Here is a 22,669-nt window from a genome sequence, read left to right on the forward strand (position 1 = left end):
TACTTGTTCTGTAGGTTCTCCATTCACAATGCAGTTCATATTTTCAGTGTTTTGGCCTATTTTCATTGTCTTTGTCTTTTTAATGCTGACCTTCATACCATATCTATTACATCAGTTATTCACTTTAGTCAGGGAATCTTGCATACTTGTAGCGGATTTATTTAGAAGTGTAATATCTGCATAAAGCAGATATTACACTTCAAGAGGGTTATCACTTTCCTTCATAATGTGATCCATATAGATAATGAATAACAGAAGGGGATAATGTACATCCTTGTCTCACACCAGATTTAACATTAAACCATCTTCCTGTGCTTCTTTCAATTCTAACTGCTTACTTACAACTCAAATAGTGACTAAGTATTGCTTGATATAATGTCCTATTGACACCATATAACTGTAGCGTTTCGAATAGCTTCTCTCTTGGCATCTTGTCATATGCCTTTTTCAGATCTACAAAACTTAAATACAGATCTTTATTATATTCCCATGATTTCTCAACTATCTGCCGTAAAGTGAAAATCTGATCCTGACAGCCTCTGTTTGGTCTGAATCCAGCTTGTTCTTCACCAAGCTTTTCTTCCACAATTCTTCTCAACCGTTTCTCAAGTATACTTGCCTATATCTTACGAGGAACACTCTGTAGAGAAATAACTCTGTAATTCTCGCATTCCATTTTATTTCCCTTTTTATATACGGGTACTATGAGAGCTCTACTCCAATATCGAATTCGTTCCTCTGCCCAGGCCTTCTGAACTATGGAGTGAACCACTGTAGGACTTTTATACCTCCATACTCGAGCATTTCGTGTCAAATATCATCTACTCCTGCTGCCTTTCCACATTTCATGATTTTGAAGGATTTTTCTACTTGAAGTATGGATATGTATTCCTGACTGTATGCCTGGTCACTGTTACCACTGTGCTCTCATTACTGATTGTTTCATTTAGCAATTTTTCAAAGTAATTACTCCATACTTCAAGTATATCTTTTTCTCTAGTTTTCTTGTCACTTTTATCATCTGTAATTCCTTTTACAGCACTCTTTCCTCCATTTCTGATCTTTTTCAACAACTTGCAGAATATTAATCCACCTTCTTGATATTTATTTTCTCTGTTCTTACCAAAGTCCTCCCATGACTTTTGTTTAGCTAGTTTTACACAGTGTTTAGCTTTCTTACATTTGTCTCTGTATTCTCTAAGAGCACAAGCTGACTTATTTGCCAGATCATTTGATATGCTGTCTTCTTTTCTTTCACTGCCTCTTTAACTTCTTGTGCCCACCATGGAGTTCTGATTTTTCTATCCTTACAGGCAACCTCACCCCATGCCTCTCTTGCTGAGTCAATCAGTGTTTTCTTGAGGGCTTGTCACTGAATCTCCAAGGTTTGGTTCCTGTTCTCAAACTCTTTCATTTTTTCTTCAATCATGTTTGTATATTTTAGTCTGCAGTTCACATCTGAGAGCTACTCAACTTTTATTCTCTTTAAAATTTTCTTACATGTTCTTCTTTTCAACATGAAATTCAGTTTTATCCTGCTCAAGACTAAATGGTGATTACTTCCAATTTCAAATCCTCTGTACACTCTGGTGTCCTGCAACAGGAAGAAAACATCATTATCAACAATAACATAGTCAATGAGACTTTTCTTATTTCTTGCTTCTCTTCTCTTCTCTTCAGGAATGTGTTAGCAGAGCTAATCTCTGGTGATATGGTCACCTAAACAGAATTGGAGAGGAAAGATGCCAGGTTGGCAGGAAACAGACCAAGATATTTGTAGATCGATATGGTAAAAAGGGCCTTAGAAGATAGAAATATAAGATCTGATAATGTTGGCGTCTTGACAGGTAACAGACTGATTTGGAGGAAAGTTGTAGATAGGAAGTTTGTAATGATGTAAATTTTTTGTGTAGTTCTATCATATCCTGTACATCCCCCTTGAGGTATGTATCAGGAATTTGATGATGATCTGGAAATTGGCAATCAAATCTTATACTATAGTATAGATTGCACGCTTCAACCTACCGCCCCATGAGTTTGAATCTTTTTCAGCATAGATGTTTGTAGAAGGATTCAGGTAGTAAATAGTTTCTTTGTCTACTTTGAGCTTACATGCTGTTTATTGGAGACATTGGAGACGTAGTGGATTGAAAACATTCCATGTTTGCTCTCTAGAGCAGAGTTTTCAAATTTTTTAATGAAAAATAACAATGGATAATTTACCTATTAATCTGGGCTCCATAAATCCACTTGCCATAGGTAAGTTATCAGAAACAAGTATTGACTGAATTTTTAGCCTTGTTCTTAATGCATTCAATATATATTATTATTTTCCTTGTATAATTTATAACTGTTTTTATTTTAAAAATCATCAAGAAATGAGAAATATAAATCAGTTATTTAGGCTCAGTTATTTTGAATGTCTCTAGTATTCATTTAGCAATATGGAAACAAGATTTATTTCTATTTTTTCATAAACAAAATTGCTTTCTTAAGGTGAAAAAATTTTCAGTATGTGATATATATATATATATATATATATATATATATATATACACACACACACATCCATACTTTGATTTCTTCCATTAGTGGCAAGCCTTGTCCACCTTTCAAAATTATCATTCTTGATGAGGCAGATTCAATGACATCCAGTGCACAGGTTAGTAAATTTCTTCACAGAAAAATATTACTTCATAAGCATTAGATTTTTTTTTGGTATACTGATAGAAAAGTCCATTGAAATTAATGGAGATCTGAAAATGTGGTTTTAAAACCGTGTGGTTAATTTGTTAGAAATGATTTTATTTGTGAATAAATTGAATCCTTGGTTAACATTACTAAAATATAGTAGTGGTTACAAAAATCCGAGTGAATTTGAAGTAAAAGTATCTTGCCTCAAGGATTGGTTCTTGAGAATAAATATTCCCATATGATATCAAGTATGGGTTGCTGTAACTTTTCTACCCTCCATCACTGTTTGTAGATATCTGTTATGAGCTTGTCTTCTTCTTTCTTGCTGCCATCCCCAGTACTTTAATGAATTGGAAGTATAATCTCTCGGTGTGTGTGTGTGTGTGTGTATGGGGGGGGGTTCATTGCAAGGTAACTGTGTGACTGATGACATTTGTGCATGTATTTTAAGATTTTTAATATATAAGGGCTAAATTAAAATCCTTTAATCTTTTATTATTTATATTATTTAATTTTATTAATGAAAGAACAATTTTTGAATCCAAGCTCAGTGACAGTCTCAATTAAACAAGTATTACTTTAGCTTGTTCATTCTTTATGGTAGGCATTACTAATCTTTGTTACTGGCATTATACTGACAGAAAAAATAAATATATTGTAGGTATATTTCATTCTTTATGGTAGACATTACTAATGTTACTGGTATTATACTGACAGAAAAAATAAATATATTGTAGGTACTCTGTTTAAATGAGTTCAATTTATGCAGAAGTGAACTTACATAACCTGATATTTAGCTATTTTCATTTTATTTGCACTAATTTGAAGTTATTGCTTACAAACATTCAATCACAATCTGGTAAATAAATTTTGAGCAAGAGCTAGCTATGCTAATGAATCATCCGCCTTGTAATGCCTTTGTGATCTACCTAGTCTCTTGGCCACTAATTTCTTGCTGAATAGACATCAAATGAAGCACTCTTGAGTTTTGTTTATGATAGGATTTCGATATCATTGTTTTGATAGGATTTCGTATGAATTTAAGGTATATAATTGAGCACTTTTAATTAGATTATTAATAGATTATTAATTTTTAGAGATTATTAGTAGATAGCTTAACAGATTATTAGCAGATAGCCTAATAGATTATTAGTAGATAAGTTAATGAAAATATTAACATTGTGTTATGCAGATCATAATTATAACATTTTTGCCCATTAATGTTTAATTAAATTAATAATTTTCATCATCATCAAATTCCTGCCATGTACCCTCAAGGGGTGTACAGGATATGATAGTACTACATGAAAAATTTACATCATTACTAACTTCCTATCTACCATTTTCCTCCAAATCAGTCTGTTACTTGGCAAGACTTCGACATTATCAGATCTTATATGACACTTTGTTCTGTATCAATCTACCTGTATCTTGGTCTTCATCTGGATCATTTTCCTGCCAACCTGGCAGAGAACACTTGTTTTGTTAATCTTTCCTTGCCCATTCTGTTTAAGTGACCATACCACCTGAGATTAGCTCTGCTAACGCATTCTTGGATGCTGACAAGGTCAAGTTCTTCCCTAATATTCTCATTTTTAATATGATATTGCCATTGATGCCATCTGTTCACACCTCTAATCTTTCTCAGGACTCTCATATCTGCTGTCTCTAGTCTTTGGTCCAGTGTTTTACTTCTGACCCAGCTCTCAGATCTTAAACTGGTTTGAACACTGTCTTGTATACAGCTAATTTAGTGTTTTGGCTAATTTCTCTCTTATTCCATATGAATTTATTCAATTGACTTCCTACCATACCGGCTCTGTTGATTCTGTTGTCTATTTCCATATTTAATTTACCATCTTCACTAAAAATCGTGCCTAAGTAGCTGAAATGTTTTACTTGTTCCACAGGCTCTCCGTTCACAGTGCAGTTGCATTTTCAATGATTCTGCCTATTTTCATTGTCTTTGTCATTTTATTGCTGACCTTCATACCATATCTATTACAACAGTTATTCAATTTAGTCAGGGAATCTTGCAGACTTGTAGCAGATTTATTTAGAAGTATAACATCGTCCGCATAAAGCAAAGAGCTGACATTAACATCTCCAATTCTGATATCATGTTTAATACCACTTTCCTTCATAATGTGATCCGTATAGATAATGAATAACAGAGGGGATAATGTACATCCTTGTCTCACACCAGATTTAACATTAAACCATCTTCCTGTACTTCCTTCAATTCTAACTGCTGATACAACTCAAATAAAGACTAAGTAACGCTTGATATAATGCTCCACTGATGCCATATAACTGTAGTGCATTGAATAGCTTCTCTCTTGGCACCTTGTTACATGCCTTTTCCAAATCGACAAAACTTAAATACAGATCTTTGTTATATTCCCATGATTTCTCGAAGATCTGATCCTGACAGATCTTCGAGTTTGTTCCTCACCAAGCTTCTCTTCCACACTTCTCAACCGTTTCTCAAGTATACTGGCATAAATCTTACCAGGAACACTCAGTGGAGAAATACCTCTGTAATTCTCACAATCAGTTTTATTTCCCTTTATATATATATGGGTACTATGAGAGCTCTACTTCAATCATCTGGAATTCATCCTTCTGTCCAGGCCCTCTGAACTATGCTGTATCCACTGTAAAACATTTATACCTCCATACTTGAGCATTTCTGGTCTAATATCATCTACTCCAGCTGCCTTTCCACATTTCAGACTTTTGATGGCTTTTTCTACTTCAAGTATTGATATGTATTCCTGATTGCATGCCTGGTGAGTGTTTTTTTACCACTGTGCTGTCATCACTGCTAGTTTCATTTAGCAATTTTTCGAAGTAATTACTTCATACTTAAAGAATATCTTTTTCTCCAGTTTTCATATCACCTTTATCATCTGTAATTTCTTTTACAGCACGTAATATTAATTTTATCAATATTAGCATTAGAGTTACTGGCATTGGACTGAGAGAAGTAGCAAAGAATGATGAAATGAGCATTAGACGCCAACGGCCATTAGATCCATGGATGCCATGCTGGAAAGAGATAGGTGAACATAAAATCTACAGGAGGATAACTTCACTATTAGGAAACTTGAACTGGAGAAAATCAGCATTTAAAGAAATGAAGTCAAAGACTCAGAATGGTTGGTGGCATCAAAAAAAAAAAAGATTCTAAGTCAGAATATCTGATATACTAAGTTCTCTGGCATAGTATATCAGAATGAACATTCATATAAATGCTGAGATGAAAAGAATCAGTGTTAATTGGAAATACTGTTTGTTAAGTTCATTTTGAGTTAAGATCATTTTAAAAGGTGTCTTACATAAATTTCACCAAATAAACCTGGAAAAGCAACAATTTTCAAAAAACAATATCATGGAGAAACCCAGAAGTACTCTTTAAGTGTCCCATAAGTCTTTTTCATTCATGTAATATCGGCAAGTGCCTGCAAATGCCTACTTCAAAAATAGTGGCAACAAAGGCTAATGACAACAGTGTGTTCCAGGCATAGCTGACACAAGGCAGCTAACTAGCAGTGATAAATCCAACAATGCTATGAAGTGTTGCAACTGTAGGCTAGATGTTACAGATACCAAAAAAGGCATTCTGTGTAATTTTTATTTCATTGGTCACATGCTCAATGCATTAAATCATATGAAATATCATCATAGAAAATAAATAACCTAAATTATTTACAACAGCCCTAGAAGAAATTTTAAAAAATCTGGAGTGGAAAAATAGAGAAATCATATTAAATGGACAAGAACTAAATCACTTACATTTGCTGATGACATTGTTCCTTTAGGAAATTCTGCAGAAGAACTGCAACAAATGATCATTGAATTGAATGCGGAAAGGATTAAATATAAACAAATATAGACAAAACAAAAATAATTTATGATAAATATATCACCAAAAAAAGTCAGTACATATGGAATTCTCGGAAATTGATATAGTAACCTGATGCTTACCTTCTTCTGTGAAGAAGAAATTATACATAGAATTCAGTTTGGTTGGATAGCTTCTGGAAAGTGCCATGAAGTACTCAAAGGAGGCATCCCAATCTGCTTTAAAAGAAAAATAGTTGCCAGTTGTATATTTCTGGTCATGACATATGGAAGTGAAACATGAACTAAAAAATTTACTAAGTTAGACTACCCAAATGCAAATGAGATCATTACTCATTATTACCACTGATAGAAAGTGCAATACTTGTCAGAGCTCAGTCTATGGTGAGAGACATAACAGCTGTTAACAGACCCAAATTGCAATGGGCAGGTCATATTGCAAGAAGTAGAACTCAAAAATGGACAAAGTTGATATCTGAATGGCATCCCAGAGATGAAAAGAGCTACATGAAAATCAAAGAGACAGTGTAATAATGAGATTAAAGAGATGGTTGCAATTCAGTGGCATAGAAAAGCTCAAGATAGGACTGAATGGAGGACTTCGAAGGAGTCATTTGTTTAGCAGTGGGCAGAAAATGACTAATGATTAGTCTGGCTTATGTAGGGACCATAAAGAGGAAGTTGTTCTTGCTTGACTCTGCATAGGTCATAGTTATGTTATACACTTCTTTCTATTGAGGGGTGGTGACATGCCTGTGTGTGAGAGTTGTGCAACCCCAGACTACTGTCATTTATATTTTAATTGACTGCTCATATTTTGCCAGTAAGAGCAGTCATTATTTTAGTCACATTCATAATATGTCTGAGCCCTATACACTTGTACAGATTTTATAAGACTCATGGGTGTCACCCCAGTATTTAAATTTCTACAGAGTATCAGTGTTTACCATCTTATATAAATTATCTACTTAATTTTTTTATTTTAATTTATTGTTGTATATAAATATGTACAACACACACACACACACAATTTTTTTTACATTTATATATACATTAAGTATTTAATGTATATAAAGGCTTTTAAAAACAATTTTTTTTGTTGTTGTTGTTGTTGTTGTTTTGGGTTTTGAATGTTTGGTGAAATTTTTTATGTTTTTTAAATTCTTTTAATTTTATATATATGTTTTCTACACACCTTTTATTTGTTTTTCTACTCTGATTTTTTATACTTGTTTATTTTCTTTTATTTATTATATTGTGTACTGCTAAGGCATGTAACATTTGTTTTTGCAGATTTTTGTATACCTATATAAGCTGCTTATTTATTACCTTATTGTGCACTGACCCAGCATGACCATCTAGCTGTCCTTGCATTATTAAATCCAAAACAAACAATCCTCCACTTTTCTCTAAACATGTAAGAACATGACTTAGCCCTGGTCAACACATCCTTTCATATTTCAACTCTGAACTTATTTCGCATCATCTTTCCTTCATTCTATCCACCACTGTTCTATAGAATATCCTGTTTCTCAGAAAGCTGGGGATTGAGTTCATTAAAAACCAACATACTGTTTTCCTACAATGAATACCAATCCCCTTTCCCCAGCTTTTCAAGAAATGTGTTAATAGACTCCTTCTTTCTCCTTAACCGCTTGCTCATATGGCAGTGTTTTGTTTATAGGTTTGGTGATTTCTAATGTATAGGATTAAGGTATATTAAAAATAAATTAATAATAGTTAACAAAACTGGTGTGGTGGTAATCAGGATAAATTTTTTTGAATAAAAGGAAAATTAGCCAAAACACTGAACTAGCAGTACATGAGGATTCACACCAGTTTTTACTTAGGGAATTAAGAGTTGGGGTAGGGAAAAAAAAAGCACTAGAAACTACAAGCATGAGGTGTTCTTAGAAAAATTAAGAAAGTGAACAGATAGCATCAAATAGAGTAATGTGGGCAAATATGAGAATGGGGAACTGGATAATGAGACTTATTTGTGCCTATGGTCCCACAGAAGGTTCTATTAAGGTAGATGCAGGGGAATTTTTTGAGGCTTTAGAAAAAGCAACTGACACAATGAAAAAGGAAAAGTTGGTCCTTGTTGGGGATCTAAATAGCAGAGTAGGAAATGATTGTGAGACATACAAAAATATTTTGGGAAAATTTGGAGAAAAGAGCAAAGCTAATAATAATGGCAAATATCTGTTGGATTTCTACTCAGGACATGGACTGGCTATTACTAACAGAATGTTCAAACATAAAAATGTGCACAAATTCACATGGAGAGAAGAGGCTAGGAATAAGAAAGTCTCATTGACTATGTTATTGTTGATAGTGATGTTTTCTCCCTGGTGCAGGACACCAGAGTGTACGGAGGATTTGAAATTGGAAGTGATCACTATCTAGTCTTGAGCAAGATAAAATTGAATTTCATATTGAAAAGAATAACATATAAGAAAGTTTTAAAGCGAATAAAAGCTGAGCAGCTCTCAGATGTGAACTGTAGACTAAAATACACAAAGATTATTGAAGAAAAAATGAAAGAGTTTGAGAACAGGAATCAAACCTTGGAGATTCAGTGGCAAACTCTGAAGAAAACATTGATTGATTCTGCCAGAGAGGCATGTGGTGAGATTGTCCGTAAGGATAAAAAAATCAGAACTCTCTGGTGGACACAGGAAGTTAAAGAGGCAATGAAGAAAAAGAAAAAAGCATATCAAAAGTTCCTGTCAAATAAGTCAGCTTGTGCTCTTAGAGGATATAGAGAAAATGCAAGAATGCTAAACACTGTGTAAAACTAGCTAAACAAAAGTCATGGGAGGACTTTGGCAAGAATATAGAAAATAAATATCAAGAAGGTGGCAAAATATTCTGGAGGTTGTTGAAGAAGCTTAGGAATGGAGGAAAGAGTGCTGTAAAAGGAGTTAGAGATGATAAAGGTGACATGAAAACGGGAGAAAAAGATATCCTTGAAGTATGGAGTAATTACTTTGAAAAACTTCTAAATGAAACAAGCAGTGATGACAGCATAGTGGTAAAAAAAACACTTACCACGCATGCAGTCAGGAATACATATCCATACTTGAAGTAGAAAAAGCCATCAAAGGCTTGAAATGTGGAAGGGCAGCAGGAGTAGATGATATTCAACCAGAAATGTTGAAGTATGGTGGTGTGAGAGTGCACTGCATAGTTCAGAAGGCCTGGACAGAGGGACGAATTCCTGATGACTGGAGTAGAGCTCTCATAGTACCCATATATAAAAAGGGAAATAAAACTGCATATGAGAATTACAGAGATATTTCCCTACTGAGTGTTCCTGGCAAGATCTATGCAAATATACTTGAGAAACGGTTGAGAAGATTTGTTGAAGAAAACCTTGGTGGATTCAGGCCAAATAGAGGCTGTCAGGATCAGATCTTCACTTTACGACAAATAGTCGAGAAAGCATGGGAATATAACAAAGATCTGTATTTAAGTTTTGTCGATTTGGAAAAGGCATATGACAAGGTGCCAAGAGAGAAGCTATTCAATACGCTGCAGTTAATGGTGTCAATGGGGCATTATATCAAGCAATACTTAGTCTTTGAGTTGTAAGTCAGCAGTTAGAATTGAAGGAAGTACAGGAAAATGGTTTAATGTTAAATCTGGTGTGAGACAAGGATGTACATTATCCCCTCTGTTATTCATTATCTATATGGATCACATTATGAAGGAAAGTGGTATTAAACATGATATCAAAATTGGAGATGTTAATGTCAGCTCTTTGCTTTATGCGGATGATGTTATACTTCTAAATAAATCCGCTACAAGTCTGCAAGATTCTCTGACTAAATTGAATAGCTGTTGTAATAGATATGGTATGAAGGTCAGCAATAAAAAGACAAAGACAATGAAAATAGGCAGAATCGTTGAAAATGTCAACTGTGTTGTGAATGAAGAACCTGTGGAACAAGTAAAACATTTCAGCTATTTAGGTACGATTTTTACTGAAGATGGTAAATTAAATATAGAAATAGACAACAGAATCAGCAAAGCTGGTATGGTGGGAAGTCAATTGAATAAATTCATATGGAATAAGAGAGAAATTAGTCAGAACACTAAATTAGCTGTATACAAGACCATGTTCAAACCAGTTTGAACTTATGAATCTGAGAGCTGGTTTAGAACCAAAATACTTAACCAAAGACTAGAGACTGCTGATATGAGAGTCCTGAGAAAGATTATAGGTGTGAACAGATGGCATCAATGGCAATATCATATTAAAAAATGAGGATATTAGGAAAGAACTTGGGATTGTCAGCATCCAGGAATGTGCGTTTACAGAGCTAATCTCAGCTGGTAACGTCACTTAAACAGAATGGGCAAACAAAGATTAGCAAAACAGGTGTTCTCTGCCAGGTTGGCAACAAAACGACCCAGAGGAAGACCAAGATATAGGTGGATTGATACGGTACAAAGTGCCTTAGACGATAGAAATATAGGATCTGATAATGTTGGAGTCTTGACAAGTAACAGACTGATTTGAAGGAAAATCGTAGATAGGAAGTTAGTAATGATGTAATTTTTTTTCATGGTACTATCATATCCTGTACACCCCTTGAGGGTACATAGCAGGAATTTGATGATGATGATGATGATTATTTAACATTTTAAAAATTGGAAATTCTCCAGAAACCAGGATCGAGTGCAATAAGAGAAATGCTGAAATTAAACAAAAATATAATAATACTACAAAGAACTAAGTGGCAAATTTTGGAAATTGATCGCTAATCTAGAGATTTACCAACGGCAAGTGAGACTAACACGCTAGAACAACTGGATGAAAATAACAAAATTGTAGACATACCTTGGTCTTTCATTTTCAAAATATAATCAAACTAGAGATGAATACTAGCAAAGACCAAATATATCAAAACAGGCTCAACAGCAGAAAAATGCTGTAAATTCCCCAAAATATAAAAACAAATTATTTTGGAATCCATTCTCAATCTCTGAATTGAGAGATGCCTTGGAGAGACTAGATATAAAAAAATCATGTGAACCAGATAACATACTGGGAATTATGATCGAGCATTTTCCTCCTCTAGCCCTAGATTGGCTCCTTCACTTATAACAATAGCCTAAACAAAGGAAAAGCTCCAAAAGAATGGAAAACAGCCATAATCATACCAATTTTAAAGCCTAACAAACCTTAAGACCAACCAGGAAGTTATCACCCAATTTCAGTGGCTTCAATTTCAGGCAAATTGATGGAAAAAATGAAATTGATACTCTAACATTTGAACTACTATCTAAACAAAAATAGTATCCTACCACATTTTTAGGCTGCCTTTAGAAGAAATCGCTTTACAACTGATCAACTTTTCTACTTAACTCAGTCAATTCAAGATGACTTCCAGATCTAACCCACCAAATCCACCATCGCAGCTTTTATATGACAAGGTATGGAGACAGAAACTCTTTTCCAAGCTTTGTCATCTGGGAATAGAAGGAAAGGTTCTAAACTAGATTTATGACTTTCTAAGAAATAGAACAATTTTAGGTTAGAATAAATAATACTTCTTCTAAGAAAGTGAAAAGAAAGTGACTGACTGACTCCCTCAAGGCAGTATTTTGAGTACAGTTCTTTTTTTTCCATCTACTTAAATGACTTGGACAAAAAATATAAATAAAGAAACAAAGATAGCTATGTTTGCTGATGATTTGGTTCTATTCTCAGCTCATAACAACTTAGAAATAGCTGAAGGTCACATAAACAAAGCCATTGAAAGTTTATCTACATACTGTCAAAACCAAAAAATCAAAATTAACCCTACTAAATCAAAAATTTGTGTATTTACCATTAATAAACACTCAGAAAGTGGAGATCAAAGATGAAGCTAAACAATCAACTAATTACCTTTGATGAAAACCCCAAAAACCTTGGAGTTACTCTGGATCCATCTGTAAGCTTTAATAAACATATCAACCATGTTGCAGTCTAAAGCAAAAAAAGACTAAATATCATGAAAAGTATCTCTGGTAAAGAGTGGGGAGCTGATGCTAAAACTTTAAAAGTCACATACACCTCTGTCATCCGACCCATAATGGAATATGCTTTGCCCATCTGAATGCAAACATCACAAACCTGTTTAGACAAGCTTATAAAAATTCAGAAAAATGCAACTAGAATCATATGTGGATCAAGGAATACAACTCCTGGAAAAATAGCAGAATTTGAATCCAACCTTGTTCCTTTAAATATTAGGTGGCAAGAAAATCTTACTAAACCTTGCAAGTGAACTCTTTAAAAAGTGTCAAACAACAAATAGAATAAAGAAAAAATCAACAATGCATAAAATCATGGAAAATAAAATTCCCTTAGACTGTCCAAATAAAATAGCCAACTACCCAGCATTTTTTTCCAAATCAAGACGGGTGAAAATATAGTTGTTAATTTTGAAATTGGAAAACACGAGAAAAAGAAAAAAAATCCTGAAAATTTGAGAACACTAGCTCTTTCAAAATTAATGAAATATGGACTTGATTCAATAAAGATCTATACAGATGGCTCCAAAAATCAAATAGCAATTCTAGGAGTGGCATAATCATCTGTGACTCTCAAAATATAGAACTAAAAACAACCAACAGTATAGGATTTCAGCTCATACCATGCAGAATTAATAGCCATTAACACAGCACTGCAGCATTTAGATAAACAAAACCCAAAGGAATTTATATTTTTCACAGATTCCTTAGCAGCCCTTCAAGCTATTAAGAACTGTTATACTAGCCACCAAGAAATACTTAGAGACATATCGAAAAATATAAACAAACTACATAAGGACTCCGAAATAATTTTTCAATGGATTCAACCCATGAAGGGAAACGAAACTATGAAGTAGCAAAAATGGCTGCAACATCAATTGATACTTCAGATTTTGATCTTTTTAAAACTAATCAAAAAGGAAATCTAAAAAGAATGATTCTCCAGGACATGACTCACCACTGGTATTCAGAAAAAAAAAACCAGAAGCTACCATAAATTCCAAGTTTAATTGCTGTGCTATTACCATATGTTGGCTGAAGAAAGGCCACACAAGACCAAGTTTAGCAATGCCATAAAAGTTTTTCCCATCTGCAAAATCTGTGACATCAAGAAAGCATCACCATTGCATTTATTATTATTTATTCTTATTATGTGACACCTCCAGGGAGTCCAAAGACTCATTGAGGGAGGGCACCAACTCTACAACTCTGTCTCTGCCACTCAATCCACAACTACACCAATGCCATCTACCACCAACTACCATCACTAGTATTTTCACAGATACACTAACCAACCAGGCAATTTACTAACTTATGAATTCGACCTCTTTCGAATTCATAAGTTAGAATCGAAAGGAAAAAATAGTATTATGTATCTTTTCACTTGATAAATTTTTGTCTAGGGATTATTTCTTTAAAATTAATATACTAATAAATTAGTGCATAAAGTGAAAACTATTTTTGGCTCCCCTGCTACCATATTTTTGCATAATTTGCTGTGCTTTAGACAGGTGGCATGTTCTTCCTGTTTAAGTTATGGCAGTGCATGATATATAAGTAAATATATCCGGTAAAATGAAATATAAGGAAGAAATTAAATATATAATGAATTTTTAAAAAAAGGGACTGTTCTTGTTTAAAATGTAAAATTCCAAATATAAATAAGAGAAAAGAAAATTAGTATGCAAAATACAAATTACAGATAAGAGAAATATCATTCATATAAAAGTTGACAATACCAAAAACACCTAAATGAATGAATTAATGGTAAATATAAATTTGTACTAATCTCTTCCCTGTATTCATTCAGCAGGAAAAGGAAGTTTATGCTAGAAAACAGATGTCAGTTATGTAAAATACACATTATGACAAGGTATCTATTTGTTAATTTGTGAATTTATGCAAATTAATGAAATAATTTAGAAAGCAAAGGAAGAAAAAAATTAGCTTCCCATTTACTCCAAAAATAGCAAGCAAAATTTCATACTGTGAAATTCCTTCACATGTAATTCTGTGTTTTGACAGCATCAATTCTGGTTATTTACTATATGGAAACTTAAATTTAGGTGTTCTCTATCAAATTATATGTATTTAATTTTTTGTAGGCAGCCTTAAGGAGGACCATGGAAAAAGAATCAAAATCCACTCGTTTTTGTTTAATTTGTAATTATGTTAGTAGGTAAGTTAATTTTTTTCTCCTTATTGTTAAGTTTCTCAATTATTTTTTAAAAAATAATTTTGAGTTTTGAAGAAGTGAACATGTTTATGTATGTTATTTCTCAGGATTATTGAACCTTTGACATCACGATGTTCAAAATTTCGCTTCAAACCCCTGTCTATGGAAATATTGATCACTCGATTAAGTCATGTGACTGAAGCAGAAGGAGTAAAATGTAAACCAGAGGTGAGATTTATATATATCATGTAAATTAAAATTTGGTTATACTGTATTTTTCTGCAGAAAAGAAGTAAGATATATCCTTCTGGTAAATCAGAGGCAGAAAAACAAAAAGTCACATCACTTATCAAGTAAATCTTTGCAACCCGTTCTTTATCTTTTATCTGAAAAGTTGAATTTGCTTGAGCTATTTGTTAATTGTGATTCCTGATTGTTTCATTACCAAAAACTGAATTTTTATACTATTTTATACAGGTGCCCCTGTGGGGCACCTGTACAAGAGGGGACCTCCCAGTGATGGTACTGGTCCTTTTCATTCTTCCTCTATCTTTACTTCCCATATTCTTGAGTCTTTTTGACTATCCTTTCTTCCAGACCACCATCACTGGAATTCAATGCCCCTGCCACCATGTTTGCTGTGCGGTGTGACCTGGACATCCAGAAAGGGGGATCCTGGGAGGCTTGCACTACTTTAGCCCCTTCTTCGCCAAGACAGGCACACCTGGATGGCCTCGCCAAGATCAATTGGCTAGTGGGCTTGCCTGCAGGGGTCTACAGAACACATACTTAAGACACAATGAGGATCCTACTTTAAGGAATTTCACTGTTAAATGCAAGGACAGAAGTGGAGATCATTCTGCTCACGGGGGGAGTAACAGTGAACAGTGATTTGCCTATCTGTGTGATTTCTTATTACAGTATGTTTAATTTATTTACCATCGAGTCCTGAGTTAAATGAAATCGATCTTGATAACCTAATCTTGCAATTGCCTATATCCTACATCTTATGGGTGATTTTAATGACCACAATACTCTTTGGGTGGTACCAACACAAATAGATGAGGTAGAATCATTGAAAGAATCCTAAACAATAATGACTACTCCCTTTTGAATAATAGACTCAATACTTTCTTCCATATGCTTATGCACTCGTATTCTGCAGTCAATCTTAATCTGCTCCCCTTCCATTCTTCCACTGCTCTCATGGAACATTGAAGAAAACATATATGGAAACAATCACTTTCCTGTTCTTTGCACAATGTCTTCACAGAACCCTGATCTCCTACACGAATGCCTGTATGGAAAATGGACCAGGCTGACTGGAACACTTTTTCCCCATCTTGCAAAATTTCATGTTGATACCATTGTAAAATCTTACATATTCTTCTTCTTTGTTCTCTAAAATTTTCGTCTAGATACGCTTGTACTTAATGAATTTATCTCTAACACTTTAATTACCTTTTTTAAATTAAATATTCTCTCTGGGCCGTTATTCACCCTTAAGAATGATGCTAGTGGATATAAGACAAAGGAATAGTTAATGGTCAACACCAATTCCTTTGTTTCAATACTAGATCTGATTCCTTTTTCGGATTCAGGAAAAATTTCTATTATCCTGCGCCAACCTGAATCCTAGATTAACAAAGAGTGCAGAACCAAGGAATGAACCAGAACACAGTTTAGCATACTATCTTATTTCACTATAACTTGTTTATGCAGTCGCAGCCTCTCTATTAATTAATCTCCCGCTGTGGTCCGAATTTTATGAGCAAGTGCAATGAGAAGAAAATCAGGCAAGGCACCAGTTAAACTTAAAAAGCAAAACATTTAATTACATTGAGGCATCTTACACTTTATGAATATACACTAATAAAGCAGTCTACAATTTCTAAGGAATGAGCATTAATTATTTAACCTCTCTATCTTTATCATAACATGCAAAACAAAGAACTTCATATATAGTTTACAACTTCTACTTGATAGATCAAACATACTCTTCTATACTCTTCAATACTAAAGGACATTGCTGATTGAATTTGTAATTTAGCTCCATGTGCTCTTACAATAATTCTTTCACTAAAACTTCATAATCACTCTACTATAAAAAGAATATTATCTCTAGAGTCCTTCCTATAATTACAAACTTTCTTCTTATACACAATTGCTTATAAAAACATAGACTGTACATTACCAACTGCTGGGGAACTGTTTGGCCACTTCACATAGCATGACTGGACAATCATTTTTGATTCCTGGTTCATTCTGCTTTTTCTGAGGCATTCTTCAAGAGTCCGAGCTGTACTTATCTCCGCCGCCGAAAGTAGGTATACGTTGTTCACTGGTCAACTGGCACAACATCGTAATGATATCTCTGGAAACATTGGAGATTTCCTTCCACTGGGCTGATCGCTGACTGGTAAACTTTCAGGAATTTCACGGCATAGTTCCTCAGTCTTTATCTCGAATCCGCATCGAAAAGCGGGAGACGAGAAGGAGTCACGAGGAGGTTCCAACACACCAGAGCACGAGTTCAAGAGCATAAGAGTAAGAGAGCATTTTAGGCGCTGCAACGACTTTTTAAATCGCGCGCTACCGATTTCTTCTGTGTCATCCTATACTTAGTGCCACACACGGAAATCTTAGCATGCTCTTCCGAGTGTGTGGGGAGGGGAAGGAACTACGTGCTTACCTAAAGGGCGCACGTGTATTTGTAGCACGTGTTTAGATTCTGGCCACTTTTACTTAATCGGATTATCTTTTCTCCCAGCAATTTGTAAGTACTTACACAAAAGCAGCAAAGTTTAAGCATTTAAGCAATTTACAATATTTTACATTATGACATAAAGTAGTGAAAAATTATCCTAAACTTAGTAATACTTTGGAAAATTACAAGAATTTAGTAAGCCCAATATATCAATATGTGATTCAAAATATAAACCCATGTTAAGTCTGTAGGAAACATTAATTAACTTATTTAAATTGTACATGTTTTTGGTCATAAAATGTTACAAAATATAAGACATTATTTAATTGACCATATATTTAAAACATACTTCTGTTTGTACAAATTGCCTACCGGTTTTGCTAGTAACAAGCTTTCTCAAGGTTTGCACAGTACAAAAAATGGTAAATGCAAAAAGGTTTAAGAATACAAAGAACCGTTAGTACTGTTAGGTAGCTAAGGTAACACGTTTGCGTGACATATCTACTCAGTATCATGAACACGCGTTACATGCAAACGCGTAATATGATTATTTGCGTACTGTAGCTCTGTTGAATTGAGGGAATTAATTAAATTTTTCCAAGTATCATTCAGTATGGCCCCCTGATTTCTGTTTAGGTTACTGCCCGTACGTAATACAACTGCTGCTTCTTTAAATACTCGATGTCTGTAATCCTCGTCTACGTAGGGCATGGAGCTGTTATTCCAGTCTATAGTGTAGTTCGAAGTTGAAAAGTGATGTGCCAATCCGGAGGTGATCGTTCTGTTGTGTTAACATTGCCGACATGTTCTTTCTGTCTTATTTCCAGGCTTCTCGAAGTCTGTCCAATGTAGGAAAGACTGCACATGCAAGGAATATTATACATACCTGGATATTTATAAAATGGAACACTGTCTTTCGGAGATCTTAGAAACTGTCTTAAGCTATTTGTTGGTTTAAATACAACTCTGATGTTATGGGTCTTTAACAATCTCGCAATTTTTGTGGAAGTTGAACCTATAAAGGGAATGACTGCTGTTGAAATTTGCTGGGAGACTGTTCTTTGTTGTTGGTTATCTTTGTATAGAGATTTGTTGATGATGTTTCGAGGATAACCATTTTGTGATAGTGTTATAGCTATTTGAAACAGTTCTGCTTGAACTTCTTTCTCATCAAAGATAAATTTTCTAGCTCAATTTCTCAACATGTGGATGATGCTATGATTCTGTGATCTGTGATGGTTTGAAGAGTAATGTAGATATCGTCCAGTGTCCGTTGGTTTTTTTTTTATTTTTGTAAATTGACAGTTTGATACTGTTACCTTGTCTTTTTACTAGTAAGTCTAAGAAGTGTAGCTGTTCATTATTTTCTACTTCTAGAGTAAATTTTATTTTATTGTGGAGTGCATTGATTCTATTAACAAACATATGTAGGTTTTCTCAGTTGTCCTTCCATATGATGAAGATATCATCCACATATCTCCACCATATAGAAGGTTTAGGAGTAATGCTGGTGAAGATTTCATCTTCAAATTTCTCCATGAAAAGGTCTGCACATGGTGGCGACAGAGGGCTGCCCATGGCTAGGCCTTCTAATTGTTTGTAAACCTTGTTGTTAACTTTGAAAAAAATTTGACTGTAGGCAATGCTTGAACATCTTTGTAATATCTGCAGGAAAGAGATCTTTGATAGTGTTCATTACTTCTTCTACTGGTACATTCATGAACAAAGACACTACGTCTAGACTGGCCATTATGTCTGTTTGTGTTATTTTAACTTCATTTTAACACACCATTTGTCTACCTTAGACCATACTGGAAGTGTTATTGTTGATCCCATAGCTATTCCATAGACTGGAATAACAGCTCCATGCCCTACGTAGATGAGGATTACAGACATTGAGTATTTAAAGAAGCAGCAGTTGTACTACGTATGAGCAGTAACCTAAACAGAAATCAGAGGGCCATACTGAACGATACTTGGAAAAATTTAATTAATTCCCTCAGTTCAACAGAGCTACAGTAAGCGAATAATCATATTATGCATTTGCATGTAACGCGTGTTCATGATACTGAGTTGATATGTCACACGAACGTGTTACCTTAGCTACCTAACAGGTACTAACGGTTCTTTGTATTCTTAAACCTTTTTGCATTTATCATTTTTTGTACTGTGCAAGCCTTGAGAAAGCTAGTCAGTTACTAGCAAAACCTGTAGTCAATTTGTACGAACAGAAGTACGTTTTAAATATATGGTCAATTAAACAATAAGTCTTATATTTTGTTAATTAACTTAATTTTAGTTTCATTCAGAACTTAACACCATCATTTAAACACCTATCAGTGAAGCAATACAATATGTAACAGACTGCAAGCAGCAACAGCCTCCATTCCAAGAACATTATCTCAATTTCCACTGTATCTAAAGCCTTGATAGAACCCAGAATGCCAGACAGCCAAAAAAGATCAACACAGAGCATGGGGTATATTTCGTAGATACCCCACCACATCAAAATTAATAGCTTTTAGGTGTGCTTGGGCAAAGACATAATGAGATATCAGAGTCAAAAACAATCTTGGATCCAATTTATCCAATAACAGGGTTATGATAAATTTGATCAAATTTATCAAATAACCTGTGCAAAAATTGTATGGGATAAAATCCAGAAAATGAAAGGTCAATATATATAGAACACACCATTTGTCTACCTTAGACCATACTGGAAGTGTTATTGTTGATCCCATAGCTATTGTAGACACTTTGGGAGAAAAGTTGGCCAGAATCTCAGCAACAGCTTCCTATCCTCCTGAATTTTTAATACCGAAAGAGTAGCAAGAACAACAAAGACTCAATTCTTTTACCAGTATTCTCTTAATATACAATAGAATGCTTGCAGAGGAAGGCTTTCTGGATACTTGGCATAAGTCAGTTGTCACTGCTATCCGAAAACAAGGGAAGGATCTAACACAAGCAAATAATTATCAACATGTTACTCTGACCAGCTGTCTTCGTAAAATATTAGAGAAAACGATTAATGCCAGACTTCTCTAGTATTTAGAAAGCAGCGATCTCTTCAATATGCACAGTGGCTTCTGTAGACTTCAGAAGCCACATTATGTGTTTTTAAACGAACCAAATTTGGTTCGTTTAGAGACTTGTATAAGAGATGTATTTCTGAAGCAAGAACATCTGTTTTTCAGTTTTCTCTGACATGGAAAAAGCTTATCACACACCTGGAGATATGGCATATTAAAAGACCTCTATAACCTAGGTCTCAGAGGACACCTTCCTTTACTAAAATAAAGAGCCAAAAGGCTTCACTTCGTCGATATAAAATTATATAAATTAAGTGGATATTAAATCCAACATCATTTCAAAGCCGAATACAGAAACTATAAAAGTTTCATGCAGAAACCATAAAAGTTCCGTGCGAAAATTGACCAGAGAGTTAATGGGAATGAAATGATGTTGGATTTAATATCCACTTAATTTAGATAATTTTGCATTGCTGAAGTGAAGCCTTTTGGGCCTTTATTTTAGTAAATATTTTATGCGCCGACTGAGAGTTCGCTTACGGAAAATACACCTCTCCAATGCTTCAAGTTCCTTAGTACTGAGAGTTTTTGCTCTCTAGGTTTCTGCCTAGTCTCTGACAAAAACCAATGAGTTTGAAACAGCTGTCAGGCTAGTGAAACCTTATAATGAACCAATAGGAAGTGAATATATGGACGCTCACAGTGTTTGTCGTCACCTATACGCTTTGGCTAGGGCAACTCGTAGTATGGCAGCAGTGTATTCCTGCTAGCTCTCTGGTCAGTTTTCACACTAAACTTTTATAGTTTCTGTATTTGGCTTTGAAATGATGATGGATTTAATATCCACTTAATTTGGATAACCTTCCTTTATTTATTAAAAACTTTCTGTCCAGGCAAACTTTCCAAGTCAGAGTGGGAAGTATGCTATCTTGGCTGCATTTCAAAAACAGGGTGTTCCCCAAGTCTTAAGTGTGATTCTTTTTGTTATCAAAGTTAACTCAATCACTGAACAGCTTCCTACCACTGTAGATAATGCTCTATACGTTTATGACTTCACAATTTACTCTCACTCTCGTAATTGAAAGACAACTGCAGCAAGCAATTTATCATGTTTTTCTGTGGGCTCTTAGTAATGGGTTCAGGTTTTGAACAGCAGAAAGTGATTGTGTACACTTCTCTCAAAAATGCACTCTTCATCCAGATCCTGAATTAATGGGACAAACTATTATTCCAGTAGCAACAGAAGCCAAGTTCTTGGGACTCATCTTTGATAGAAAACTTTCATTCCTTGCATGCATTCATCAAACTAAGAGAAAAGTGCTAGAGAGCATTGAATCTTCTTCTTCACACTCTATCCTCTACTGAATAGAGTGCCCATTGATCTTCAAAGCTGGATTATGGGTTTCAGGTCCATGATTCTACAAGGCAGAATAACTTGCAGTGGTTGGATCCCATCTATCATCAGGGTATGCAGATAGCTCATGGTGCCTTTCTCACATCATCCACTCAGTCTTTATGTTGAAGCAAATGAACCAACTCTATCACTTAGATGGATACAGTTATCTCTTCATTATGTTATAAAGATGAAGTCTCTTCCAGATCACCCTACATGAACTAATCTCTTTTCTCTGTGCTGGAAGTTCACTATCACACATGTCAGACTGCCATACATTCTTTTGGTATGCATGTTAAAGAGATTATGTAAGTTTTTGGCAACATTGCTTGCACCAAACAGCATCTCTCCATGGCAAGTTTGCCCTCCATCCTGCAACCTCTCACTTTGTCAGTTAAGCCTCATACTCCATCATCTGTCTACCTACAATTGTTTAATGAACACTAGAGCTGCCCACTCTGATTTCTTCCCATCTATACTGATGGCTCAAGAACTGATACTTGTGTTGGCTGTACTGCTGTGTTTCCTGACATTATTATCTCCAACCACATCCCACATGAATGTAGTAATTTATACAGCAGAGTTGCATGCCATTTGACTTGCACCTGTGCATATAAAAGAAAACTGCTACCAAAAGTGAGTAATTTATTCAGACTCATTGGAGCTCTTTACAGTCTATCTCCTCAGTTATGTATAATCCACATCCATTGCTGTATGAGGTTACACCTGTTGTACCAAATGAAAACCCCTAATTTTCATATTCATTTGTG

The 22,669-nt window shown here is 34.6% G+C and overlaps 1 protein-coding gene across 1 annotated transcript in view; it reads left to right on the plus strand.

The window, feature by feature from the left end:
• Window positions 1-22,669, plus strand: part of LOC150100816 (replication factor C subunit 4) — a 186,340-nt gene that overhangs the window by 84,716 nt on the left and 78,955 nt on the right. The window contains exons 6-8 of the mRNA XM_090401390.1: window positions 2,593-2,662; window positions 14,697-14,770; window positions 14,875-14,995. Coding sequence (XP_090257516.1) covers window positions 2,593-2,662; window positions 14,697-14,770; window positions 14,875-14,995 — 265 coding nt within the window. The remainder of the gene's footprint in view (window positions 1-2,592; window positions 2,663-14,696; window positions 14,771-14,874; window positions 14,996-22,669) is intronic.

The sequence above is a fragment of the Typopeltis vanoorti genome, chromosome 12, assembly GCF_054136105.1.
Source record: "Typopeltis vanoorti isolate ZY-2024b chromosome 12, IOZ_Tvanoo_1.0, whole genome shotgun sequence".
Taxonomy (NCBI): domain Eukaryota; kingdom Metazoa; phylum Arthropoda; class Arachnida; order Uropygi; family Thelyphonidae; genus Typopeltis; species Typopeltis vanoorti.